The 23,684-nt window shown below is 35.4% G+C and overlaps 1 protein-coding gene across 3 annotated transcripts; it reads right to left on the bottom strand.

Annotated features, from left to right (window-relative positions):
- Positions 1–2,143: 2,143 nt before the first annotated feature.
- LOC111381183 (mediator of RNA polymerase II transcription subunit 15a-like) lies at positions 2,144–20,336 on the bottom strand. Of its 3 annotated transcripts, none has more exons than XM_023004927.1 (11): positions 19,882–20,336; positions 19,485–19,596; positions 19,174–19,294; positions 16,282–17,676; positions 13,176–13,237; positions 12,955–13,029; positions 9,448–10,848; positions 8,992–9,333; positions 4,941–5,141; positions 4,761–4,849; positions 2,144–2,649 (listed from the first exon to the last, which is right to left on the bottom strand). In XM_023004927.1, exons 1-11 carry the CDS (start codon positions 20,031–20,033, stop codon positions 2,442–2,444), a joined length of 4,158 nt encoding a protein of 1,385 aa, XP_022860695.1. In that variant the 5' UTR covers positions 20,034–20,336; the 3' UTR covers positions 2,144–2,441. The 3 variants fall into 3 exon arrangements, with proteins under 3 accessions (XP_022860695.1, XP_022860694.1, XP_022860696.1); XM_023004926.1 differs by having other exon boundaries at positions 13,176–13,246; positions 19,882–20,335; XM_023004928.1 differs by lacking the exon at positions 2,144–2,649 and adding an exon at positions 4,070–4,643 and having other exon boundaries at positions 13,176–13,246.
- Between the last annotated feature and the right edge of the window lie 3,348 nt (positions 20,337–23,684).

The following is a 23,684-nucleotide window of genomic DNA, read 5'->3' as shown; positions in this document are numbered from 1 at the left end:
GTGTGTGTGTGTGTGTGTGTGTGTGTGTTAAGAGATAATTAGGACCATATCATTGAAAACAAAACTATTAAAATTTGATTTTTGATATTGAAACTTTAGATATGGGGTTCGTGGTAATTTTCCCCATTTGATTTAGAAATACACTTTAGACTAAGCACTACAAATATCTATTCATCTGATCTGAAAATTCAAGCCTTATAAATTTTTGTGTTAAACTATTTGTACACAATAGTGTACAACCCCCTCATATGTTGAGGGGGCCCACCTGAATTTTTTAATTGCGGGCACTCTTGTTGTGAGAGGGCTGTCCTATAAAAAAAACTTCTTCATTTTATATTATTTTAATTATGGATGGCAATTCGAACTGTCAAAATCGAAAATCACGATTAACTGAATCGAATAGAGCAAAAAAAATCAAACTGATAGTACAATGGGGTGGATATAATGTTTAATTTTAATCACCCGATTCGGGATGGGGTAGGTATGGTATTTATGTTGCCGCCCCGCCCCGAACCGATTACCCATTAAAATAATAATAATAATAATAATTAAGTAATTGGGCTTTCTATTATTCTTTCTATTATAATCTGTCTAGTCCAAAATTTATGGCCTATTACCGACTCGTTAAGTAACCTTGCCCAATTACCCACTAACCCTACCACAAAGAAATTGGAAAATTGGAATCAAATTCAACAATAGATTAGCTGTCTGCTTCTCTGAGTCTCTACGATGTCGTCCCAATTTTTCTTCTCCACACCACGTTCTTTAGCGCTGGCCATCGCCATCCCCAAATAGGAGGGCATTTTTTTTCACTATTCAACAATAGCCGATCGCCGACTACCGTTGCTATAATCTGCATCCTTTTTTTGTTGAGTTTGAGTATCTAATGAAATGTGGTTCTTACTTAATGTTGGGTTCGAATTGATGATATTGTAATAATTTTAGTACCTATTTATTTGTTGTCATACTTATTTTCTTACTTAATGTTATATGTTAAATGTGAATATTTCTAAATCTTAATGAGCTTCTTACTTAATTTTCTTAGTTTTACTGTTTTTAGCATCATTTGTTGAAAAATAATTGTTCTTTGTCGCATTTTGCAAGAATATAGATGTGAAGAGTAGTAGGGCAGGATTTGTTGTTGCTTGAAAATTATCCAATTACAAGTCTAATGGAGAACTAATCTTTTCTTTAATTGAGTTTTTAAATTTCTCAATTTATGTTCATAAGCTTCTTGTGTTTATAGGTGTGAAGAATGGGTCAATTACTTTGTAGCGTAAAGTAGATCAATCTGCTGTTGCCGTGAAGTAAACATTAAAAATGATTTTTAATATCATAATTTATTCAACTAGTCTTTATTTGGCATTTTTTCCCCTCCTCAATTGGCTTAGTATTATGTTTCTGTTTTCATTGACTTTTTTTCGTAAATTGTTTTTTTTTTCCAATTTGATGGTTCGATCTATAAAAAATAATTTATTTTCGTGGTTATTAATGATCCGAGTCGAGCCGAATTGAACCGACTTAGTGTTTATGTTGCAGTTATGGTATGACCAAAAAATTGATAGTTCGGTGATGCTTTTGATCGAATCAACCCCGAATCGAATCGAATCGTTGCCAACCCTAATTTCAATATTAAATTTAAGGATTTATGAGTCAAAGGGCCATCATTGGAGTTCTGATTTTGTGAATATTGAGATTCCATACTTGATCACATCATATTTCTACATTACGTGGTACCATTCAGTTAATTTCAGATGACAATTTTTCACTCGATGAAGAAGATGTTAAGAGCAATGGCGGATGTAGGGAGACTGGCCTCGGGTTCCTGCTTTACAAATTTCATATTTTTATGTAAAAAACAACAAAGAATTATGTTGATTTTATTTTATTTTTTTCATTTTTACATATTAACTCAACTTAGAATTTATTCTTATTATTATTTTTAAATCCGGTCCTACATTCATCCCTGATAATGAGGTATGTGGATGCAATTTTCAAGAAAGCAAATGAATCAGCATCCAATCAAGATGTAGAGTAGAGGTCAATATTGTTTCAATTATTTTGATCTTTAATCTTTAATGTGACTTTATTTCGTGTAAAACGTTATAACTGTTACTTTAATTTATCTACCCTACAAAACGAATTACAAAACCTGGGAAGTTCAATGAGTTCAGTCTACTTATACAGATGTACCCGTTATAATGTGAACTTTGGCTTCATAGGTTCAGATTTCTGAACTTCACAAGAACAGTCGAAACCAAATCAGAAATATACACACAACTGACTGCACATTCGCTTCTTTGCGCATTCTTAGTACTGTTACAGTTACAAAGCATATATATACTTGTCCGGTGTTCCAAGAGAGAAGAATACATAACAAAGAATATCTTCTCAAGTATCCATAAAAGTTTTAATGGGAGACAAACTGTTAAGAAGCAGCATCATGCTGTAGTCAAGCAGTTCTCCCAGGTCCCATATTTCGAGCTAAAACTTCCTCCGCCACTTTGCTGTGCATACTCGGAAATAACAGCACGAGCACAAATATCCCAAGTCCTTGCTATCTCACTGAGTGACATGGGTTGTGAGAGGGTTCGGAGAGAGATGCTGAATCTTGATTTCGCCTTTATGGAAAGATCTTCATACTCTTTGCTGCATATACATGGAGTTACATGATATATCAGCATATGTAGATATCAATCTGATAATATGCAAGTGAAAACACAAGCCATGATTTGGAGAAAAGAAAGCGGGCTTTTGGGGAAGAGGGATTCACAGTACAGGTGTACATTGGGCCGAGCCTGAGTTTCTAGGCAGCCAGCTCCCTACTAACAGAGAAAACGGAAGAAAAGAAAAATTCAAGGTTCGGTTGCCACTTAAATACCCTGGTCCACAGCTATGCCAGAGTTATTAAACGCACATTTAAAAAGCACGAACCAATCCTTTTTTCCCTATATTCCTGAAATCCCGTACATTTGCCCCGATCCTGAATTTCTAGATTTTGTCTCCATAGTTCAAGTAATTAATACTGCAAAGACTAGACAAAACTAAAGTTCATAATTTTATCTGTTGGGACAGAAAGAAGGAACTTCCAAATTTTTGTCTCACCAGCTTTGGGATGGAACGGCCCAAAAAATACCAAGGCAACGTTATGCATTCAGTGCTTGTTTGGTATGGCTTTAAAGTGCTTATAAGTAGTGGGTCCGCCGGAATGTATGCATAATAAGTGAGTAAAATAAGTCGTGGATTCTACAAAATGTATGGGTAAAAAGAATGTTCGACCAGCTTAAAGAAAAAGTTGAGCAATGCCAAACCTACCCTTAGTCTAAGTATACAATAACTTTCTGTAGTGGCAATACCCTTCCACATTCCAAGAGTTCCAATCAATATGACTTAAAGTAGGCATCCCTTGGTGCCTCCCACAAGCTGAGTAATTATAAAAAACAAGTCCTTCGTTCATAAATCTAACCCCAAAGAGCAATTCTAAATTCAGAATACTCTAATTCCTTTTGACGTGCAGTATGTTTGTGGTGGTTAAATTATGCTCGATGTGAAAGCATTCTAAGTGGAAGGAAAACAGATTCCAGATATAAAACATGTTTTAAAGGAATAAATTCCTCGATCCTTGTTCAATAACGTAACAAATTTAATTGAAATATTTATGGAATAAATTCCTCAATCCTTGTTCAATAACGTAACAAATTTAATTGAAATATTTATGGAAATGCACTAATTAGCCTCTTTACTTACTGCGAATTATAATTCGTGTCAAAAACTTTGTGGTACCTTCTCATCTCAATTTCCTTCAATTATCCTCCGCATAGTTGATATGAATAAAACCACCATAAATGCAAACTAAGTGGGACCCCTGGCAACTGATCAATTGCATGATCAAGCTAACCAAAACGCAGCAGATAAAAAAAGTAGACCACTAGAAGCACATTGACCCCCAGGAGTCATTCTACTAGTGATGCATGAAAGTATTAATTTGCTACAAGCAATTGAAGAAACGAATTGAGGGCATTGAAGAAAATCAATTTTATTCATATAATCAAAGGTGAATGTTACAAAGAATAATCCCTCCATTTATTGAGCAACTAATCTAAAATTAGAAGAACTTCTAATAAGCTATAACTTCGTCGAAATATTAAATCTAATCTAAACAATCATAATCTGAATTAAACTATTATTTTAAATTCCTATCTAGCTTCTATTTCTATTCTATCTCCATCAAGTAGTCTATTAACAGTACCAGTACAACACAGTAATCGTATGGAATGTTTCTGCCAAGGATAAAATACGTGACTTGTCACAACATAGCCTAGTATTTTCATACCAAAGAAGTTTCAAATTTTGCAGTATCCACTATTCTAGCACACAGTCTAAAATGTAGCTTGATGTTGGAGAAATGTGTCTAAAATTCAGGGTTTTAAGGTTTGGTTAACCGTTCTTGTAACTTCTCGCACAGCTAGGCAGAGAACAGAATAAGCTATCGCGGGTCAGCACGTTAGAGTTTTCAAATTCCCTTATCAAATTGTGGCCCAGAAATATTTACCAATATCATGTGCTTATTTATCTATTTGGAACTGTACTTTGTGAGTTTTCATGGGGCATTTTCTCTCTTTTTTGCATAGCCCATGTGCGCTCTGTTACATTGAGAACCCCTTGATGTGTGAGTTAAAAAGTTCAAACTACAATCACAAAAATAGAAGTGTAATATAAAATTTTCCAGAATGCAAGTGCCAAATTTTATGTTTTCTCACCTGACTTCAACTGGAAACCTGTCCAAAAGTATTGGCGAGCAATTTGGATAGTTGTTGGGAACAAGTAATCGTAAAGGTTGAATTGGGGACTGCATTCCAGTAGAAGGTATTGTCATAACCATTGTACAGAAGATACAGATGTAACAAGTGGCATTAACATGATGGCGCTAAAAATCTCACCATTTGTGCCGAAGCATATTGTGATTTCAAGTTTGGGCTAAGAGCCACGGCGCTAAAAGAGCACTTCACGATGGTTCCATCTCCACCTTTGGCAGTAGCAGCGACTGCAGTTGGATCCACAACTTCATCACTAATATATACCACTGTGTCTATCAATCGTTCATTTATCTCCTGCAGTTCTTCTTCGAGTCTATGGTTAGCCTGCAAACAGTGGACAATTATACTCAGAAAGAAGGAAGCAAGACGTGTATAGTGCACTAGAATAAGTTTCTTTTCATTGAAATCAGTAGGCCCAATACATGAAATGAATGGAGGAATATCCTATACAACCAATGGCATGGCGTCACTATAATAATTACCAGTGAAGTGAATTAATCAAGGATCTGACACACATAAATTGAAATTTACTTAACTTCTAATAAGGTCCTACAGGTCACCTGCATTTTAGGATACAATGTTTGGATAATATCAGAACCCTATGAACAATGAACTATCTCCAAACAAAAAGCTAAATAGATCTCCTACGTTCCACAGTGACAATTCCCAAAAATTCCACAAGACGTTAATAATGACAGAAGAAAAAAAGGATAGATGAAACAATCCAGACCACTGATAGAGTAGTATTTCAATCCATTCCACAGAGTTCTCTTTTATCTGATCCAAGAAGAGGCAACTGTCTAGAGATAATATTATCAAGTCATCTCGAAGCCTCAATGTACATTAACAATTTTGATTTCTCCGTTCCCTTTTTATTTAATACTAAAACTCCTAGGATTAATATCCTTCAGATTCCAGTGGATGGCTATAGGAGTTTATGGGACAAATCTAATGAGAGTAGAGGGGGCTTATGGTATGATGGCTTGGTGGAATCTCCCAACGTGTATTGGGGGTGATATTAATATGGTTCGATTTTCTATTGAGAGGTTTAATGGTGGGAGACTAATAGGGATTACAGGGGACTTTTCATATTTTATTAGGGAGATTATGATTGTAGATATGTTTATGATTGGGGGAGATTTTACTTGGTCATCTAATCGGGACCAGCCTGTTCCATCTCATATAGATCGACTCTTGGTTAGTGAAGAGTGGGGGCTAAGTACTCAGATGCACTCAAAGGAGATTGGAAAGAATGTGATCAGATCATTTCCCTATTTTGTTCTCTGAGAATACGGGGGTTAGTGGACAAAGGCCTTTTCAGTGAGAAGATATGGTTAAACGTAGAAGGCTATGGAGATTGAGTACGGACTTAATGGACCTCTTATGATTTCAAGGGGTCTCCCAATTATGTGTTCAATCAAAAGTTGAAGGCTTTGAAAGGGAATTTAAAGAGATGGAGTGAAGAGGTGGTGGGCAATGTAAACTATCGTAAAAATATGTGTGTTTCAAACATAGAAGAGTTGGATAGGAGAGAGAAGAGTTGAGGGTTGGTTGGGGAGGAGAAGGATAGACGTGGAGTATTAAGGGGAGAGTTGGAAAGGTTGGTGGAGATAGAGGATATTGCTTGGGGCCTGAAATTTAGGGTCACGAGGTTAAAAGAAGTGGAGACAAATGCACCAAGTTTTTTCATAGGGTCGTTAGTTCTAACAGACGCAATAATTCTATCACATTGTTGCAGGTAGATGGGATTACTAATGAGGACCCAAAGGATATTGGAACCAAAATGGTGAGATTCTATAAGAATCTCTATCATGAGCAATTTAAGTAGAGGCCAAAGTGAGAGGGATTGGATTCTTTTACTATCACGGTGGAGGATGCCAGTTGGCTAGAAAGACCATTTGGGAATGATGAAATTAAAGAGGTAGTGTTCGGTATGAATGATGAAAAAGCCCAAGGAATGGATGTTTTCTCGTTCTTAGTCTATAAGGCTTGTTGGGAGGTGGTGCGAGCATGTTCTTACTTATTTTTTGAGTGTGGTAGGTTTCTGAGACGTTTTAATGCTACATTTATTGTGCTAATTCATAAGAAATCGGGAGCAACTAATATTAAAGATTTTCGACCTATTAGCTTAATCAAGGGGTGTACAAGATTATTTCGAAAGTTCTGACGAATAGATTAAAGAATGTGCTGGGAAAAGTAGTGTTTAAGTTTTAGAATGCTTTTATGAAAGGGGCACCAGATCTTGGATTATGTACTTACAGCGAATGAGTATATTAACTCAAGATTGCGCCTGGGATTCCAAGGATGCTATGTAAGCTCAATATTCAGAAGGCATAAGATCATGTAAATTGGGGGTTCCTTTTGCGTGTGATCAAGCGATGTGGCTTTAGAGATAAGTGGTATGAGTGGATTCAGTTTTGTATCTCTAATATTTCGTTCTCAGATTTGATCAACGATACACCTGAGGGTTATTTTAGAAGCAGTTGATGTTTGAGGCAAGAGGATTCTTTGTCTCCATTGTTATTTGTTATTGTAATGGAGGCTCTCGGTAGGATGCTTGAGAAAAGATGTGGGGGAGGGTTTGATAAGGGGCTTTACGGTTGGTCACTTGCAGGTTTCTCAATTGTTATTTGCAGATGATATGCTGATTTTAAATGATGCAGATGATGGGTAATTCAGGAACTTGCGTCGTTTGCTTCTATGCTTTGATGCAACGTTTGAACTAAGATAAATATGGGGAATTTTGAGGCTATTCCAATAAGAGAGGTCACTAACCGTGGAGTTGGTTGATATATTGAACTGTAGCATTGCCCAGTTGCCTATATCACATCTTGGGCTCCCTTCAGGGGCACGGTTTAAAAGTGTATACATATTTGGAATGGTATTGTGGAAAGGATGGTGAGGAGGTTAGAGAAATGGAAACGTATATACCTTTCAAAGGGAGGCCGTCTTACTCTCATTAAATCCACTCACTGATCTCCCTACTTATTTTTTGTCGTCGTTTCCTATTCATGCTCCCTACTTAATTAAGGTATAGTTTGTTCTATAAGGATGAGGGACCTTAGATTGAGGTGCCTTATTTTGTTTAATAAGACTTCACTGGACAATTGGCTGTGGCGATTTGAAGTGTAGAGGGAGAGTTTTTAGAGAAAAAGCATGGGGGCGAAGTATGATGACATGGAGAAATAATATTATACTCAAATCCAAAAATTTTCTTTATTTTTTAACCACACATTCGCTATCAATCTACTATTCCAAAATACATTCTCACAATAAATTGGGCTCAAACAAGCTCCTGGTGAGCAAAAGTGATAATATTGAGAAGAAAAAAAAATTATCTTCAGTAGCAGGGGTTGGTCATTTTCCTAATTTAAAGAATCTTATGCTAAATTACTTTCTTAGTGTTCTAAACTTACCTTGCTACCCACTTTCAGGGAGATGGAAGCACTTTTTTCTGTTTGTATTTCCTCTTAAACGTATCAAGATTTGAAGAGTAAATAACTAATTTCTAGTCGGAAGCACAAAAAGAGCACGAATAGTAAAAAGTACTATATCAAAACAATTTTGTTAGTCAAAACTCACAGCTAAAATATTGTCATAATTAACTCAAATAAAAATTGGAAAAAATTAAAATCTGAGCACATATTAGAGAGATCGGAGACGAAGTTCAAATTTATCAGAGATTTATTTCGGAGTATGTAACTAACAGACTGGATTTCCGGACTATATAATTAACATATGTTTTTGATAGCGTATGAGATGCTTCAGCATTCATTGTACCCATGTCGTTGGTAATACTGCCTAAACAAGTTCAAGTGCCTAAATCCATAACTAGAATGTCTTCGTACACAGTCTATTGCTTACTTCCCCACAAGTCAGATTACTATATGGCATCTGATATTTTGAAGAACATGGGCTTTGCCCTATTTTTAGTTAGGAACAATGCAGTTGGCCTTTTGTTATCTCCATTTCCCTGGAATACATCAATATGCATGAACTGCAATGCCCTTGACACTTACCAATAATTTCTTATCAACAACAAAAATGTGGAGAGTATATAGCACGAGATTAATACAGAAGAAAAATAGAATTTTCTAATCTTAATACTTTTTCCATATTTAAACTTGGTCCTCAAACTGTTCAGTGAGAAAAAGAAAGCATTAGCAGAAAATACCTCAATCCTAGGCCTTTTAATGCCAGATGCACCAGTGGACTCCCCATCAGATTCAGTCCCATTTAACTGATAGAAACTATCATTGACACTTCCAGTAGATGAAACAACATTTGATGGCATTGCACTTGTATAACGTCTCATTCTCTTTGTGCCGCTAGATCCATCTTGTGAGAAAAAGTTTCTGGCCTGCAAACGACACTTAGTCATCGCAACCAAATCTTCACCCACCGCCGCTCTTGATCCATTTCCTGGAGCAGATCCAGCAATTCTATCAATCATACTAACTACTGAGCTGATGTCACTAACTGAGGAACTCAATGCTTTAAGTGACATAGACTTCACCTGATAAAAGGAAAAAAAAAAAAAAAGATTGAAAAGAAATGAAATATTAAGAGAATATGCTTCAAAAGTAATTGGTATACAACTTAAGTAATCACAAAAGAGTCTTGTACTAACCACTTTAAGTAAGCGTTCAAGTGGTTGTTCTACAACATTCGAGTTTCCCGAAACAATGGTAGATACAACACCATGAGTACCATCGGGACTGGTAAATTCAGCAAGTAAAGGTGAGGCAGATATCCCAGGAGTGCCAATAGCAAGGGATTGCGCTGGTATGGATGCTCCAGTTGTTTGATGATGACCAGGATTTCCAGCATTAGACAGGGACGCCACAACAGAGTTCATTTTGTCAAACTCGCCTGGGATGATTGATGGAGCCATGGAAGTTGATGGAGAGGGAACGACAAATGGAGAGTTTGCAGATTGCAAGGGGGTCCCGGTCTTTGGATGAGACGTCAGAAGATTCTGCTGGTCAATTTGGGGAGAAAGATGCACCTGAGGGGATGCTACCTGAAGGACTTGTGGCGAGGAAGTAGAGAATGGAGTTCCAGGTTTCAGTGGTTGGTGATATGATGAACGCTGGCCAGAGGAATGATGTTGCTGAAGAACTCCTGATTTGACACCCATCTGCTGCCTCATCTTCATTTCATTTGTTTCATTCATCTGATGAAGCTGTAACATTTGATGTGCTGCCAACTGCACAGACTGCTGCTGATTTGTTTGATGCTGCTGCTGCTGCTGTTGCTGCTGTTGAATTAAGTGCTGTCTTTGCATATGTTGCTGTTGCTGTTGCTGTTGCTGATGCTGCTGCCGCTGCTGCTGAAATTGTTGTTTAATCTGTTGTGTTGGAAACACTTGTGGCTCCTGTTTTACATGCTGGTTTGAAAGTATATTTGAATTCGGTTGCAGCGGAATATGGTTTGACTGCAATGTTGACAGTCCACTGTGAGATGATACCGAGTTCATGTTCACCTGTTGTGGCCCACTGGCAGGATTTTGTTGTAGAGAGCCCATAGCTACTTGTTGAAGTGAGTTCAGTGCATTGCCCTGACCAGGATCCATAGTTGAACCAGACTGTAGTGCGTCCATCATGTTTTGGCGAGAATTTGAAACACCAGAAACAGAAGATGAGGAATTACTCAGTGAGTTGGTTACATTATTCTGCTGCACAGCTGTCATAGAACCCTGTACATTCACAGGTTGCATCTGCGAATTCATTTGATTCTCAAGGGGATGCATTTGAGAAATTTGAGATTGTGGCTGCAGCGATTGTTGCACGGTCTGCAAGTGAGGCTGGGAAAGCTGCCCTTGCAGCATAGAAGAAACAGGCTGCCGGGGTTTATTTGAGTTAAGAATATTAATAATCTGCTTCTCAGCTACAATAATCTTCTCCTTGTGATTCTGTTGAACTTCATTCTTCGAAATCCGCAAAAACAAAAGAAGGTGCTCCAGCATACCCTTAAATTTTCTGAGTTTCCCAAGAGGATCATTCTTAGGCTGTTGAGGAAGAGAATCATGCTGCAATACATGAGGACATACACTGTTAAACAACATATCAATTTAGTAGAGGATATTATCACGTAAGAAGATTGCTATCTATGACGTAAGAAGATTGCTATCATCCAGAAAAATTTTTAGAATAAAAAAATAAAAATAAAAATTTTATATTCTATATATTATATTTGATTATTTTGAAAATGAGGAACTCAGATAAAATATATTTTAAATTATTATATTTTGAGGCAAATAATTGAATTTTGATAGAGTTATGATAAGTATATCAATATTACACTCGTTGGATAGAGTCATGATAAGTATATCAATATTACACTCGTTGGAGAGCCCATATTTAATTATGTATTATAGGCTCGAGAAAAAATTAATTCGAATAAGTTTGGTTCAAGATATTGTAGAAGTTGTTATTATTAGTGTTTAATTGGAATTAGAATTTACCAACTTTTAAAGGGGTAGCCACGTGTGCTCTTCTACAGAGATAAGGTGGTGGATATGTGATAGTGGTTAATTGTTATTTAATCACATTTTGATTATGATTAATGTAAATTGACAATTATAATCCTATTTTGATATAATTCAACTCCACATATTGTTGCTAAATTAAATTAAAATAATAGTCTTCACGTTTATTTTAACTGCACTGCATGAGTGGATAAGGTGATTGGGATACTTCTAATTAAGCTAAATCCCAATTAAACTAATCTAGAACTTATCATATGAATTAGACAAATTTCCCACCTCCTGCTTGCCCATGCGTTTATAGATCTATTGGTTTTAAAAATTATTTTCACCAACAAGAGATTTTATAGAGATGAGATAAAGTTTTATGAAGCCATTTTTATCCTATATTTGGATAAAGGTTAAAGGTTTAAATGTAATCTTATTTGTGGAATATTAAAGTACTATCTTTCAAACAATAAAAGTACATGTGTCATATCATGGTTTGGGTTATCAAAATTTAAAGTTTATCCAAGTAGTACACGTTTTCCCCACCATCAAAATTGTACCATGACTCAACTACCATTCTTTTTACTATAAATAAGGTGCAATTATCCCCTAATTCTCCACCAAGAAATTTCTACACAATAGACAGTAGAGAGAGAGAATAATTTCGAAGAGTCAGTGACCAAATTTTTGACACGGTCGAGGAAGTAGAATAGATATTGGGGTTCATTCAAAAATTCATTTCTTTGGATAAGATACTTTATGTGCAAGTGTTTTCATTTCTTTATACTTTTATATTCAATTAAATATGCATGGATTGCTAATAGCCATTAATTTTTTTTTATTTTTTTTTTTTTTAAGAAATGAAATTCTACGGGATTATAAGATGACCTAATATGGGTGTGTCGGTTGGTCACTGATATAGTCCATAATATCAGAGTGGTATGAAGTGTAAATTTTTATGGTTATATATTTGTGTATAAAAACTGCACGTATCTTATTAGGTGTTTTCAAATACTCACTCTTACAAATTTTTACGGGTTAGTCGATTGGACTGTGGCGAATTGTTGATGCGGACTGCCAAGTGAACCGAATAAAGGAAAAAGGAAATAAACAAATAGTTTGCTGTTATGTTCTTAAATTTTAATTGTTAATTGTTCAAAATACCCCCTTGTTTTATTAATCATTTGATTATGTTTAAATCTTAGAATCTCAGATTTCGTGTTTAAATTATTTGCGGTTGAAAATAAAAAAATTATTTTACTTTATTTTATTTGTGTCGTTCCGCATTTTATGAAAAGGAAAAATCAATTTTTTGCAACAACCCGGTGTTTATGAAAATTTGGGGTGTTACATATACCATAACTTCATTCCCAGGTAGAGTTTGGTGGGGGTTACTTTAAAGATATTTGTCCCTCTTTTCAGGGTAGCTGGGAGCGTGATTGCATTTTTAGGTATAGGTTCTTCGAAGAAACGAGTGTAGTTGTCCATAAAAACTAGCTATTTTAAAAATGGAATGGACGGCGATTGTTTTCCTTCATTAATTAAATCATTTCAAAGGTATTCAAGACAGCCAAGATACGTGACAAAAAGTTGGATGGAAAGGCAGCCCAAATAAGATGTGATTGAATCGAAGCATAACATTCTTCTAAACTAATATCTTACCTTCTGTAACTTGGCAGCCATTTTCTGGTACATTTCATTTAATTCAGGAAAATACATATCATTCATGGATCTGATCTGCAAGTAAAATCTATTAACTTCAGATTCCAAGAAAAACATGAAAAAAAAAAATTAACAAAAGGGTAGTAGCATTTACATATTGCCCGAAAATAGGTATCATAAGATTAAATAGACAGGAAAAGAAAACTGTCTTAGTGGAGTACCTTTTGGAAAATCTCCTCCTGCCAATCCCCACCATTTGCATTTCCTGTCTGTGACGAGGAATCTAAAGATGCTACGATAGAATTTAAATTGTGAGTTAGCTGCTAGAAGATATGAAAGCAGAACAATTTTACATATATTAGAAATATGGGCGAAATTTTGTTTTCACAATTACAGAAGCAACATTTGGTTTCGTTCAGATCTCAAAGAAGGGGGTTGATTGACTTGTTGCAACAGACAGGGTGCTCTTTTTCCATCTTAATATGATTGATTCTGTCCTCTTTTTTCAATTTCTTCAAGGTACTCCCTGATATATAATAAGTCTATAGCAAAAAGAAGCTCAAACAGTCCAGGAATTAAATTGAGACTCTTGGAGTCGAACCAAAAAACTCAAAGGAGAACTAGACTTACATTGGACACACAAATTGCAACAATCTACTTTTAAAAAGTTCCACTGAGCCATAATAAACTTAATGTATTAATCATTCACAATTTCATATACAGATCCTTATATCAATTTTCTTCTATATAACAATATTACAATATATTGCCCTTGTTTGAGCCCCATTTTTGGAGAAAAAATGAATTTTTGAATAGTGTATTGATGGGAAATGTGTGGTTAAAAAATAATGAAAAGTTTTAGATTTATGTGTAATATTATTTTATTGAAGAATGTGTGGTTGAAATGATATTAAAGTACTGTAGAAAAATGCATTTTTCCCAAAGAATGAGGTTCAAACAAGGGCATTATTGTATCCAATGTGGAATTGACTGCTTAAAGAAAACAAAAGTGGACAATTCAAGGAGCAAAGTTTATTTAGACATTTATGAATTCTCCATCGTACATTACGCACTAATAAACTTGGACTTGTATCTAAATTTATGTGAAATAAGTTTGAAAACATAAAACATAACGTGAACATAAAAATAATAAATGGATTGCAAGTGTAGGTAGATTTTCAAATATTCGTAAAGAATCCTTGAGACTAAAATCTCACAGTAAAATATAAATTAACCAAAATACAAATGTAACTAGACAAGTGTTCCATCATCCAATGCTAATACATCGTGTCAGGGGAGGAAATAATGATATTATATAATATAAATGAGATATTGAATGGGGAACTTCATCTGGTTCTGGACAAGCAAAGAACATATTTTTCAGTGTGTGTTTAGCTAACATTATTAGTAACTTACAAGTTACTTCTACTACCTAGTAAAAGTCAAACTTTAATTTCAACCACAAGTTCAAAACCACTAATTATTATTTATACATTTTGTGGTCTCCACCCGTATTCCTCCTAAAAAATTCCTAAAGAGTATCCCAACAGAGGCTCAAACTCAAATTTAATACTCGAAGGTTAAAATATGAAAATCGAGCTAAAGTTTATGAATAGATGGGGGAAAAAATGATCGAAGAACCTTTCACCAACAGTAACACAACTACATTATAGGCTACACTCAATATAAGTCAAAATGGTAAGCTTGGAAATCTCAAGATCATAATCCTCAATTAGAAATGTTTAGTAGTCAAAGTACAACCGAGGTAAATGGATGTGATAGGCCCCCGACCATCCTACATGTCAGGATTAAAGGATTAGGGGTATGAGTGGAATTAAAAATAAGTTAAATAACTTGTTGGTTAGAATAAATAAGGGAGGGTAGTTTGAAGAATTAATCAAGAAGAAATTGGGAGTTAGAAAAGGGGGGAGCGCTGCCTCACGAATGCAGAGCATCTATCTGTAATCTTCCTTCTTTTATTGTAATTTCTTCATTCAGCACACATATTCTTTTATCTGTGTTGGTCTATCAAAATCATGCCATATACCTCTCCCCCTCAGACCACACAGCCGGGAAGAAAGAAAAGGATTTTTGTGTGTGTGTGTGTGTGTGATTTTCAATGTTATTTTCTTCCTTTTTTTCCCTCCTTTTTCTTGCATTCAGTTTCCACCATTAAAATAAAACAGAGCAATTTTTGCAAGAGAAATTATTCCTTAAAATACCATAAGACAAAAGATATAGTTCCACCACTTTTAGATTGAACAAAAATGTTATAACTCAGAAGTCCCAAATTTTAGCTCCCTATGCAGCTAACTAATGTGCTAGTGTTTACAGTGTTCGGTCGAGTATACCTAACAAGATTTTCCTTTTGGCACATCATGTTATACTCTTCACCTTAATAAATCATTGATCAAGCACAAGGAATAAAGACACAAGTTAATCCATACTCCACAGACCAAAAGCTCCAAGACCATCTGACAGTGAGAATAAAACAAGAAGAGTTGAGTTGCACGCATACCCGTACACACGTGTGAGGGGAAGGGGGGAGCTATCTCCAAGTGCTAGGCTTTTCCAAAGAAGACTTCTTAAAGTGTTTATATATTGCAACCTTAAGCATTTTCCAGCAAACCATTTAGGGAGAGAGAGACAGAGGAGGGAGCAAAGGTAGATATATGAAGAGGCAGAGTCTCGAGAGATATAACATAAACGAGCCCAACTCTAGACTTCAGAGCAAATAGCCAAAAACTCATTCAATTCCACCTCTCAATAAGTAATGCAGGATTCTGATTTATAAGCAGCCAAAACATCCTTCATCAAACCCAAAAATGCATTAGCATGTATGATCTACACCTGATGATAGATGGAACGGTAAACTTCCAGCTTTCATGATTTTTCATATTCATGTACTCATTTCAATTGTAACGCCTGGTCAACTTGATATATGTGCAATGTCTTCTCCCAAATTTCAAAAGTCATCCACAACTATAATTAAGTATTTCACTTTGCAAAGACCATAGTGGAATTTAGAAAGATGTACAAGCATCTTGATGAACCAATGTACAAAATATACTAAAATCAAGTTCGCCAATGTATTAAGTATGCACTCGCATCCAAATCAATAAATAAAGATGGAATAGTAACAAGGATGAATAAGATTCAATCGCCAAATGATTACTGATGGGCTAAGATAGAAAAATATTGTATCAGAGTGAATAAACATTTTAAAGGCATACTTCAGAACTCAGAAATTCAGAATAACAAGATAAAGGAAATTCAAGTCAAGCAATAAAGAATAGATAGAGCAAAATTTTATCATCAAAAACTCACATAATGATGCCTCTGCAATGGCTCTATGAGACTGCACCAGATGCTTTTGTTGATCAAGTGAAATGTGTTGTTGAAGTAAGGGACCTGATGTTTGAATCCTTTGGTGCATGTCTCTTTGTAATGAATTTGCCTGCCGTTGCAACGCCAATTGGTGTTGCAGCTGACCCGGTTGCGATTGGGTCTGCGACATCACCTGCTGCTGAGGCGGCTGAGACTGTGACTGTGACTGTGACTGTTGAGCTTGGGTAGGCAATAAGTTCGCCATATTCTGCTGAATTTGTTGCTGTACTGCTACCTTAGATTGCTGTAACATGTGAACAGATTGCTGATTATTTTGCAACCCAGAATTACCAGATTGAATTCCAACCATTTGCTGCTGCTGGAACCCAGAAACATTAGTTTGAGGGCCTAACTGCTGCTGATGCACGTTTGGGAGGCTACTCTGCTGAACAATTGACTGCTGTTGATGTATGTTAGGAAGGTTTTGCTGACCAATTGTCTGCTGCTGTTGCAGGTTGGAATGATTATTCTGCTGGCTCATCATCCTTTGCTGTTGCTGATGCTGCTGTGCATCAAGAATATTATTTTGTTGCCCAATTAGCTGGTTCTGTTGCAAGCTTGTAGCATTTGGCTGCTGCCCACTAAGCTGCTGTTGCTGTTGTGTAGGTAGTATTGAGTGCTGCGATATTGATGTTTGTTGCTGATGAATGAGGGAAGACTGTTGTGACTGTTGTTGCCTGAGGAGTGATTGCGATTGCTGCTGCAGCATAGGTTGAGTTGATTGATGAATGGATGACTGCTGATTTTGCTGAAGACTAGATGAATTGGCCGGCTGCCTCAAAGAAGCTTGCATAAGAGCCTGCTGGGACGATTGGATCTGAGTTGGTTGCAATAAATTATGTTGCTGCTGTTGCTGGATCTGAGATTGCACAAGGGATTGTGAGATATTTCCCTGCTGGAACTTTTGCTTCATAAGGTGTTGCAACTGCTGATTGTAAAGATATTGCTGTGAATTCTGGGACTGTTGTTGTTGCTCTTGGGGCACAACCGGTTGTTGCCTTCCTTGAATTGATCTCTGGGTATTGACAAACATGTTGGAAGGCACCCCTTGCCCCATGGAATTTCCCATTACATTTGGAGCTACATTAGATATGTTTTGTAAGTTCTGCATGTTGGGATTCTGGCCAACAACATTAGGCATGGTAGCCTGAGACACACCACCCACAGGGGGAAGTGAAGGTGTCATACTAGCAGAATTTGGCACACCTGTTGATGGCATATTATTCTGAATATTTTGGGATAACAGCTGTTGTCGCATTTGAGATTGATTAGGCACCATTTGAATAGGTAGTGGCTGCCCCTGATTTGGCATTTGGGATTGTATGCTTTGTGAAGCTGTTAAAATACAAACAAAAAGACAAATATAAAGATCCTGCTATGAAATGAACGATAATAAGAGAAAGAAAACAGGGAAAGGGACATGTTGACAAATGTAAAGGCAACTGGACATAAGAAGTAAAAAAAGATAAAATAAAAATCAATTCATTAGAAACAAGACTATCTCGAAATTATTATTTTCTTCTGCAAGATGGATTCACCGATTCTGCACCAAAAGGAAAACTTGTTATGCCCCTTTGTAGTAGAGATTCTTCACAAACTCAATTTCAACCACACACTCCCAATAAAATAATTTGCACATAAACCCATAAATTTTCTCTATACATTCTCCATTAAAATCACTTTACACAAAATATATTCTAAAAAAAATATACATCACTCTGGCTCTGTATATGATTAAGACGGAAGACATATACAGAAAAGAATAAGGTGAGTAAAGAAGACTCAAAGCAGATAAAGAAGAAACTATGGGAACACTCTTCCTCAAATAGGCCACAGAAGGATGACTTTATAGGCAATTCAGGCAATGAAGGAGCTTGAAACTAATGAGCCTTTAGAGAATCATAGGAACACGACAATGGGAAGATGCATAGTGGCACTTACAGGCAATTCGAGCAGGGAAAGCTTGAAATCAGTAGGCTTTCAAAGATTCAGATGAATGGTGTATGCTTAAATTTCTAGAATAAGAGCTTGTGGCTCCAATAGCTGATTGCAGAGCACATGAACAAGAACTTCAGAAATCCAGGCTCATTTTGATTGATTTTGATTTTACGAACAACCGATCTATGTGGAATAACACCACTCTTATATGTTGACTACATCAAAATAAGATCACGATTCATCAAGAGATCCAAAAGACTTCTGCTACTAAAACAACTAATAGATCTCAGAATGAAAGACTTCTATATGTGGAATAACACCACTCTCATATGAATTTACAACATCAAAATAAGATCACTATTCATCAAGAGATCCAAAAGACTTCTGCTACTAGAACACGAACAGATCTATACAAGAAGGGATAGACACGTCGCATTTTACAGGTCCAGTTGGTGAATCTCATGCAAGGAGTTGGACGAGTTGAAAACCTCAAAGAATTTGTGAACACAGATAAGAGGAAGGAGAAGGTGGCCAGTTATCAAAACAGTTTTAGCACAATTCCGGCCAAATTAAAGATTAGAAATTTCAAGCCTCGTGGTAATTGAGGCATTAAGAAGTCTCTTGGGGTTGAGAAGACGAGAAACCTGAAAGATTTATGGTATATCAACCAATGACAATTGGTGAGCTGACCTTGCTGAGTCTGGACATGTTCAATCAAGCAAAGATGTTTCTAGGATCAAGAATGCAAGCCAAATGCACTAAAATGAGCATCTCTCAACAAAGAGATGGGGCTAAACTCCTTGCATCGAGTAAAAGTAAAGAACAACAAAAATTAGTTGTTTTATAAGCACGAGAAAACATATTTGTTATGTGCACCATTGAAGTACACGGTACCTGGATCTTGGGGATTTTTGCTATTACTTGGAGCATTTGATTGAAGAGAATTGGACATGGTATTCTGTGATTTTGTCTCCATTGTCAGCATTTTCAAAGATATCTTTCTCAAGTAATCCGACTGGAAGAGCAAAATATTAAACGGAAGTTTAGAACTGAAAATAGAATCAAATATAACTCGTCGTGCCGTGTGCTAACATCAATAAAAGACATGCCAACATAGTTTTACTAGATCGAGTAGACAAATTCCATGAGAAATTTATTGTTCTAAATGTAGGTAGCACAAATCAATAGTTTTGTGACAAATATACCTGACTTGTTGCGCCAGTATAAGTTTTTTCCTCAAATCTTACGGCTATTTTCTTGAGTTCCTGAAGTCCATCTTGTCCAGAGAAAGGAAGATGTCTCTTCAAGGTGTCCATTCTATGCAAGTGAAGAATCGTGCTGTTATTTCCTCACAAAATAATCACTAACAAAAAGATTGTAGTAAATCAAATCTAACTGAAAATTATTCACTATAGTTGGAAAGGTACGACATATGATATGATATGAACTTTTTTTTTTAAAAAAAAAAATCAGAACTTACGAAAAAACTAATTTCAAAATTTCAGGCAAGTCAACGTGAACTAATATTAATTTATATCCTAAAAAATAAAATTAAAATTAAAAATTTAAAAATTCAAATATGAAGTAAAAGCATTTACGTACATCTTGTTTACAATCCTCTGCCTGGAATCGGCTGGTAGTTGAGTCCTCCAATCGCCCGCATCCATACCCGGAGCTGCCGGAACTTCACCACCCATAACCTGACCTGGGACCTGTGCCTGACCCGAGTTCGCCCTCCAATTATTGCCATCCATCAGATTCACCTAATCAATAACTGCGAAAACTTCCAAGAACTTTCAAAATTTCATCCAAAAAATTGAATTTTTCCTCAAATTAAAAAATAAATCGGTTCCTGAATATAAGTGTCAATTGTGCTACAGTTTGAAGAAAAAGATTCAAAATTTGTAGGTTGATTTTGATCGATTAGGATAAATTAATGATTCCAGACTTCAGTTTTCGGTAAAACCCAAGAACAAAGTTTATAAATTAAAAATTGTTTATTTTAGATATATACGGGTGGCTGTTTGTCTGAAGAGGGATAAATGGACGTGAGTTTGGGCTAACCCGAAAAACTTACTCGAGGACATGTTTTCAAAAATAAGATCTTGATTCTTGAAAGTATATTTTACAAAAATTAGGTAATATATATTTTTTTTTAATTTTAAACAATAATATTATAAAGCTAAATTAATCAACCTACGCACTCCCACCCCATCCCTACACATTTCACTTCGAATGCATCTCCAAATTCTTTTCCATTCTCTTTGTATCCCTTCCATTCTCTCTCTACCGTTAACCTCCATTTTCAATTACTACCACTTGACATCTCTTAACCAAAAAGGCACTAAACTCACTTGCGAGAAATTAGGTGGGCAAGGAAAAATATGTGATTCTCTAAGCTTAATGGATTTAGGGAAGAGGAAATGGGGGAGGTTAAATGGGGACGGTGCATGAGAGATTGATGAGTGGATTAATAAAAGCGTTCGAATTATCATAAGGAAAAATGAAGGCAAGCACGGTTGAGCACTAAGGGGTAGGATTGAAAAAAAGTGTTCATCGTTAAGCACTCGCGGTGCTAGCGATCTGAACGCAGCATAGATAGTCGCAATTTTGGGGTGCTTTTTGAGGTGGTTTTCAAATCCGCTACATAGTCAGTGTTTTGGGGTAGTTTTTGAGGTAGCTTTGTGGTGATTTTTTGGGCAGTTTTGGTGGTGGTCACATGTGCCTTGGAGTGTATGTTAAATGTCGTGTTGATATCTGTTGGTGGTGCCAGCGATGGTGATAGGTCACAGATCATTGTGCATTAATCGCAGATACATGTTCACATGTCATAGATCAATCAAAATTGGTTACAGATCACGTTTACATGTCACAAGCCACACTCCACAGGTCACGAGTCAGATTGTATACGTCAAATATCAATGTCAACGAATTACGGATCAAACTAAATTGGTAACATATTATATGTTAAAGGTCTTTGAGCATAAATAATAGGCCAAAAGTTATAGCTCACAGGTCGCGAGTCGTACTGCACGTGTCACAAATCAATATCCACGGGTAACAAATCCAAAAGAACTAGTCAAAGTCAATTGAATTATTATCACGTGTCACAATTCACAGGTTATGCGTTACAATATGTAGGTCAAATGTTACAAATCCAAGAGAATTGGTCACAAACCATTGATTTCTCTGACCTCATTTTGTGACTATAGCATTCAAAAATTCTGATACACAGTATTGAAAACTTCTAATTTGTGATCTCATTTGTTCGACAGGTTTAGATTAATCAGATTTCGATGGTGAGGATCGAAGTTATTTGCTTCGACGAGTTCTTTATAGATTCTCTCCTTGTTCGATCTTTTGATACACAATGTCGACAACTTCCAACTTATGATCTCAATCGTCCAGCGGGTTTCAATAAACTAGATTTCGATATGAGAATCGAAGTTATTTGCTCCGACGGGTTTCTATAAATTTTATCTTTGTTCAATCTTTTGATAGCTTCGAAATTGCAACCTCAATAATCTGATGATTATCAAATAATCAAATTTCAGCGATGATAGTAGGAGATTATTTGCTCCTAAGAGGTCTCCGTGGTTTTTCTATTTTGCTAGATCTTCACAGTTTGTTGTTTTAGAGAGTCCCGTTTAGAGTGATAATTGAAAGCATTACTTTACAATATATATTTATTATAATTTATTTTATATATAATATTTATTAATTATGACATCAGTTTTGAACTTTTAAACTTAGTTACTTATAGATGAAATGTAGTATAATAAAAGCCTAACCTATGTATTATTCTCTTAACTTTTTGTACATGTCCACCCTTATTCTAATGACCTTTTTGAATTACGAAAATTCCTTCGAAAAATTATTTCAATATTCCCCTCTATCTATTCATGCGTTGTTACCTTTTGTTTGACAATTTGGTAGGTTTTCCTAAAATTCTTGACCACTCATCGTCATGCTTTAAACTTTGTTCTAACGTAATATTCAATTAAGAATGTCTGCATATTTATGAACTCAAGTCCAAGTTGGTAAAATTCAATAGAGTCTAGTTCTCCAAAAATATTAAAAAATTAAATTAAATTAAAAGCATGATCAGTAAGTAGACTGAACGGAAATAAAAAATATTTAAAATGTTATCTCATTGTATTGTTAAGTTTATTCAACTCCACTTTTTGATGAATGATTGATACTTAAATATGTCCATACTTAATTTGTCATCACCACTTTGAAGTACCATACGTATACTTGATTCTTGGATGTTCGACTGCATTTCATGCATCGCTACACTTATTTCAATTTGCATTTAACACATCTGAATCCAAATGAAGTTTTATGTCGTATCCAATTGGGGGATGTGCACCTATAGTGTTTGTTTTAGAAACATTGAAAATCATAGTCAAGTAGTGATATGGTGTTTTTTTTTCTTTTTTTTTTTCTAAGTTGCACATCACTTGTTCGGATCTAAAATTAAGATCTATTTAACACAATAAATGAATTAACAATTAAGTATGTGCGTATAGATGCATTAATTATCTTGATATAATAAAAAACCCGAAATGCACTTTCAAAGTGGAATGCTAGAACTATCCAACTGACTTAAAGTTTTAAGACCTATTTGGCAAGACATTTGAAAAGTTCAAAGTTACTTCAGAGACTTAGAAGTTACTTTTGCGTATAGTCAAATAATTTTTTTAGAAGTACTTTATTTTGTTGGAGTAGTATGTAATGAGCTCTTAAAATCAAGTCACGATCAACTCTAATCCCAACGAATTTAACTCATTAACATTGGGTTTACCACTATATCTACAATAGAAAAAGCCTCAAGTACAGGCTTTTCTCACGGAAATTTGACAGGGTGATATCGTGTGAACACTTTGTTCCTTTTTTATCTTTCAATGGAAACCGCCAAGTGTTCATTCCGTAAAATTTCTATTGATTTTTCTATACTTATAGCATTGTTGTCTACATTATTTTGCTATTAGACTAAATTTTAACGATAAAAATTTTGTTAATTATTAATAAAAAAATCTGGTCTACAATCAATAATACAACAATCCATCCCCATATTCATGTTTAATAATTATAGTTGAATTCTTTCACTATCAAGTCATATTTTTCTCAAATTTATCACAAATAAGGTAACTCAACAAGCTTTTTTCATGATTTTTGATAACTCAAATACATCCAAGTACCGAAAATCACTTCATAGGACATCCACACCTTGTTAGAGAAATATATTTTATGACATCCCAAAACTTTAGCAAATTTACAATGCATATCCATACATTCTATTGTGATGTACATTTCATGTAACAAAATAAAAAGTTATGTTAATGATACTATAACTTTATGAAAAGAATTGAATTAAGATTTTGGTTAAAAATTATATGGAA

This window comes from Olea europaea, unplaced genomic scaffold (assembly GCF_002742605.1).
Source record: "Olea europaea var. sylvestris unplaced genomic scaffold, O_europaea_v1 scaffold2266, whole genome shotgun sequence".
NCBI lineage: Eukaryota > Viridiplantae > Streptophyta > Magnoliopsida > Lamiales > Oleaceae > Olea > Olea europaea.
The sequence above is the reverse complement of the archived record's forward strand: the minus strand, read 5'-3'. Positions and strand labels throughout refer to the sequence as shown.

Coding starts and splice junctions, on each gene's coding strand:
- LOC111381183 (XM_023004926.1), bottom strand. CDS start 20,033: ATGGATGGCAATAATTGGAGGGCGAACTCGGGTCAGGCACAGGTCCCA. Junction 19,597..19,881: donor CAGAGGATTGTAAACAAGAT/GTACGTAAATGC, acceptor TCACTTGCATAG/AATGGACACCTTGAAGAGAC. Junction 2,650..4,760: donor AGGTTTCCAGTTGAAGTCAG/GTGAGAAAACAT, acceptor ATGTATATGCAG/CAAAGAGTATGAAGATCTTT.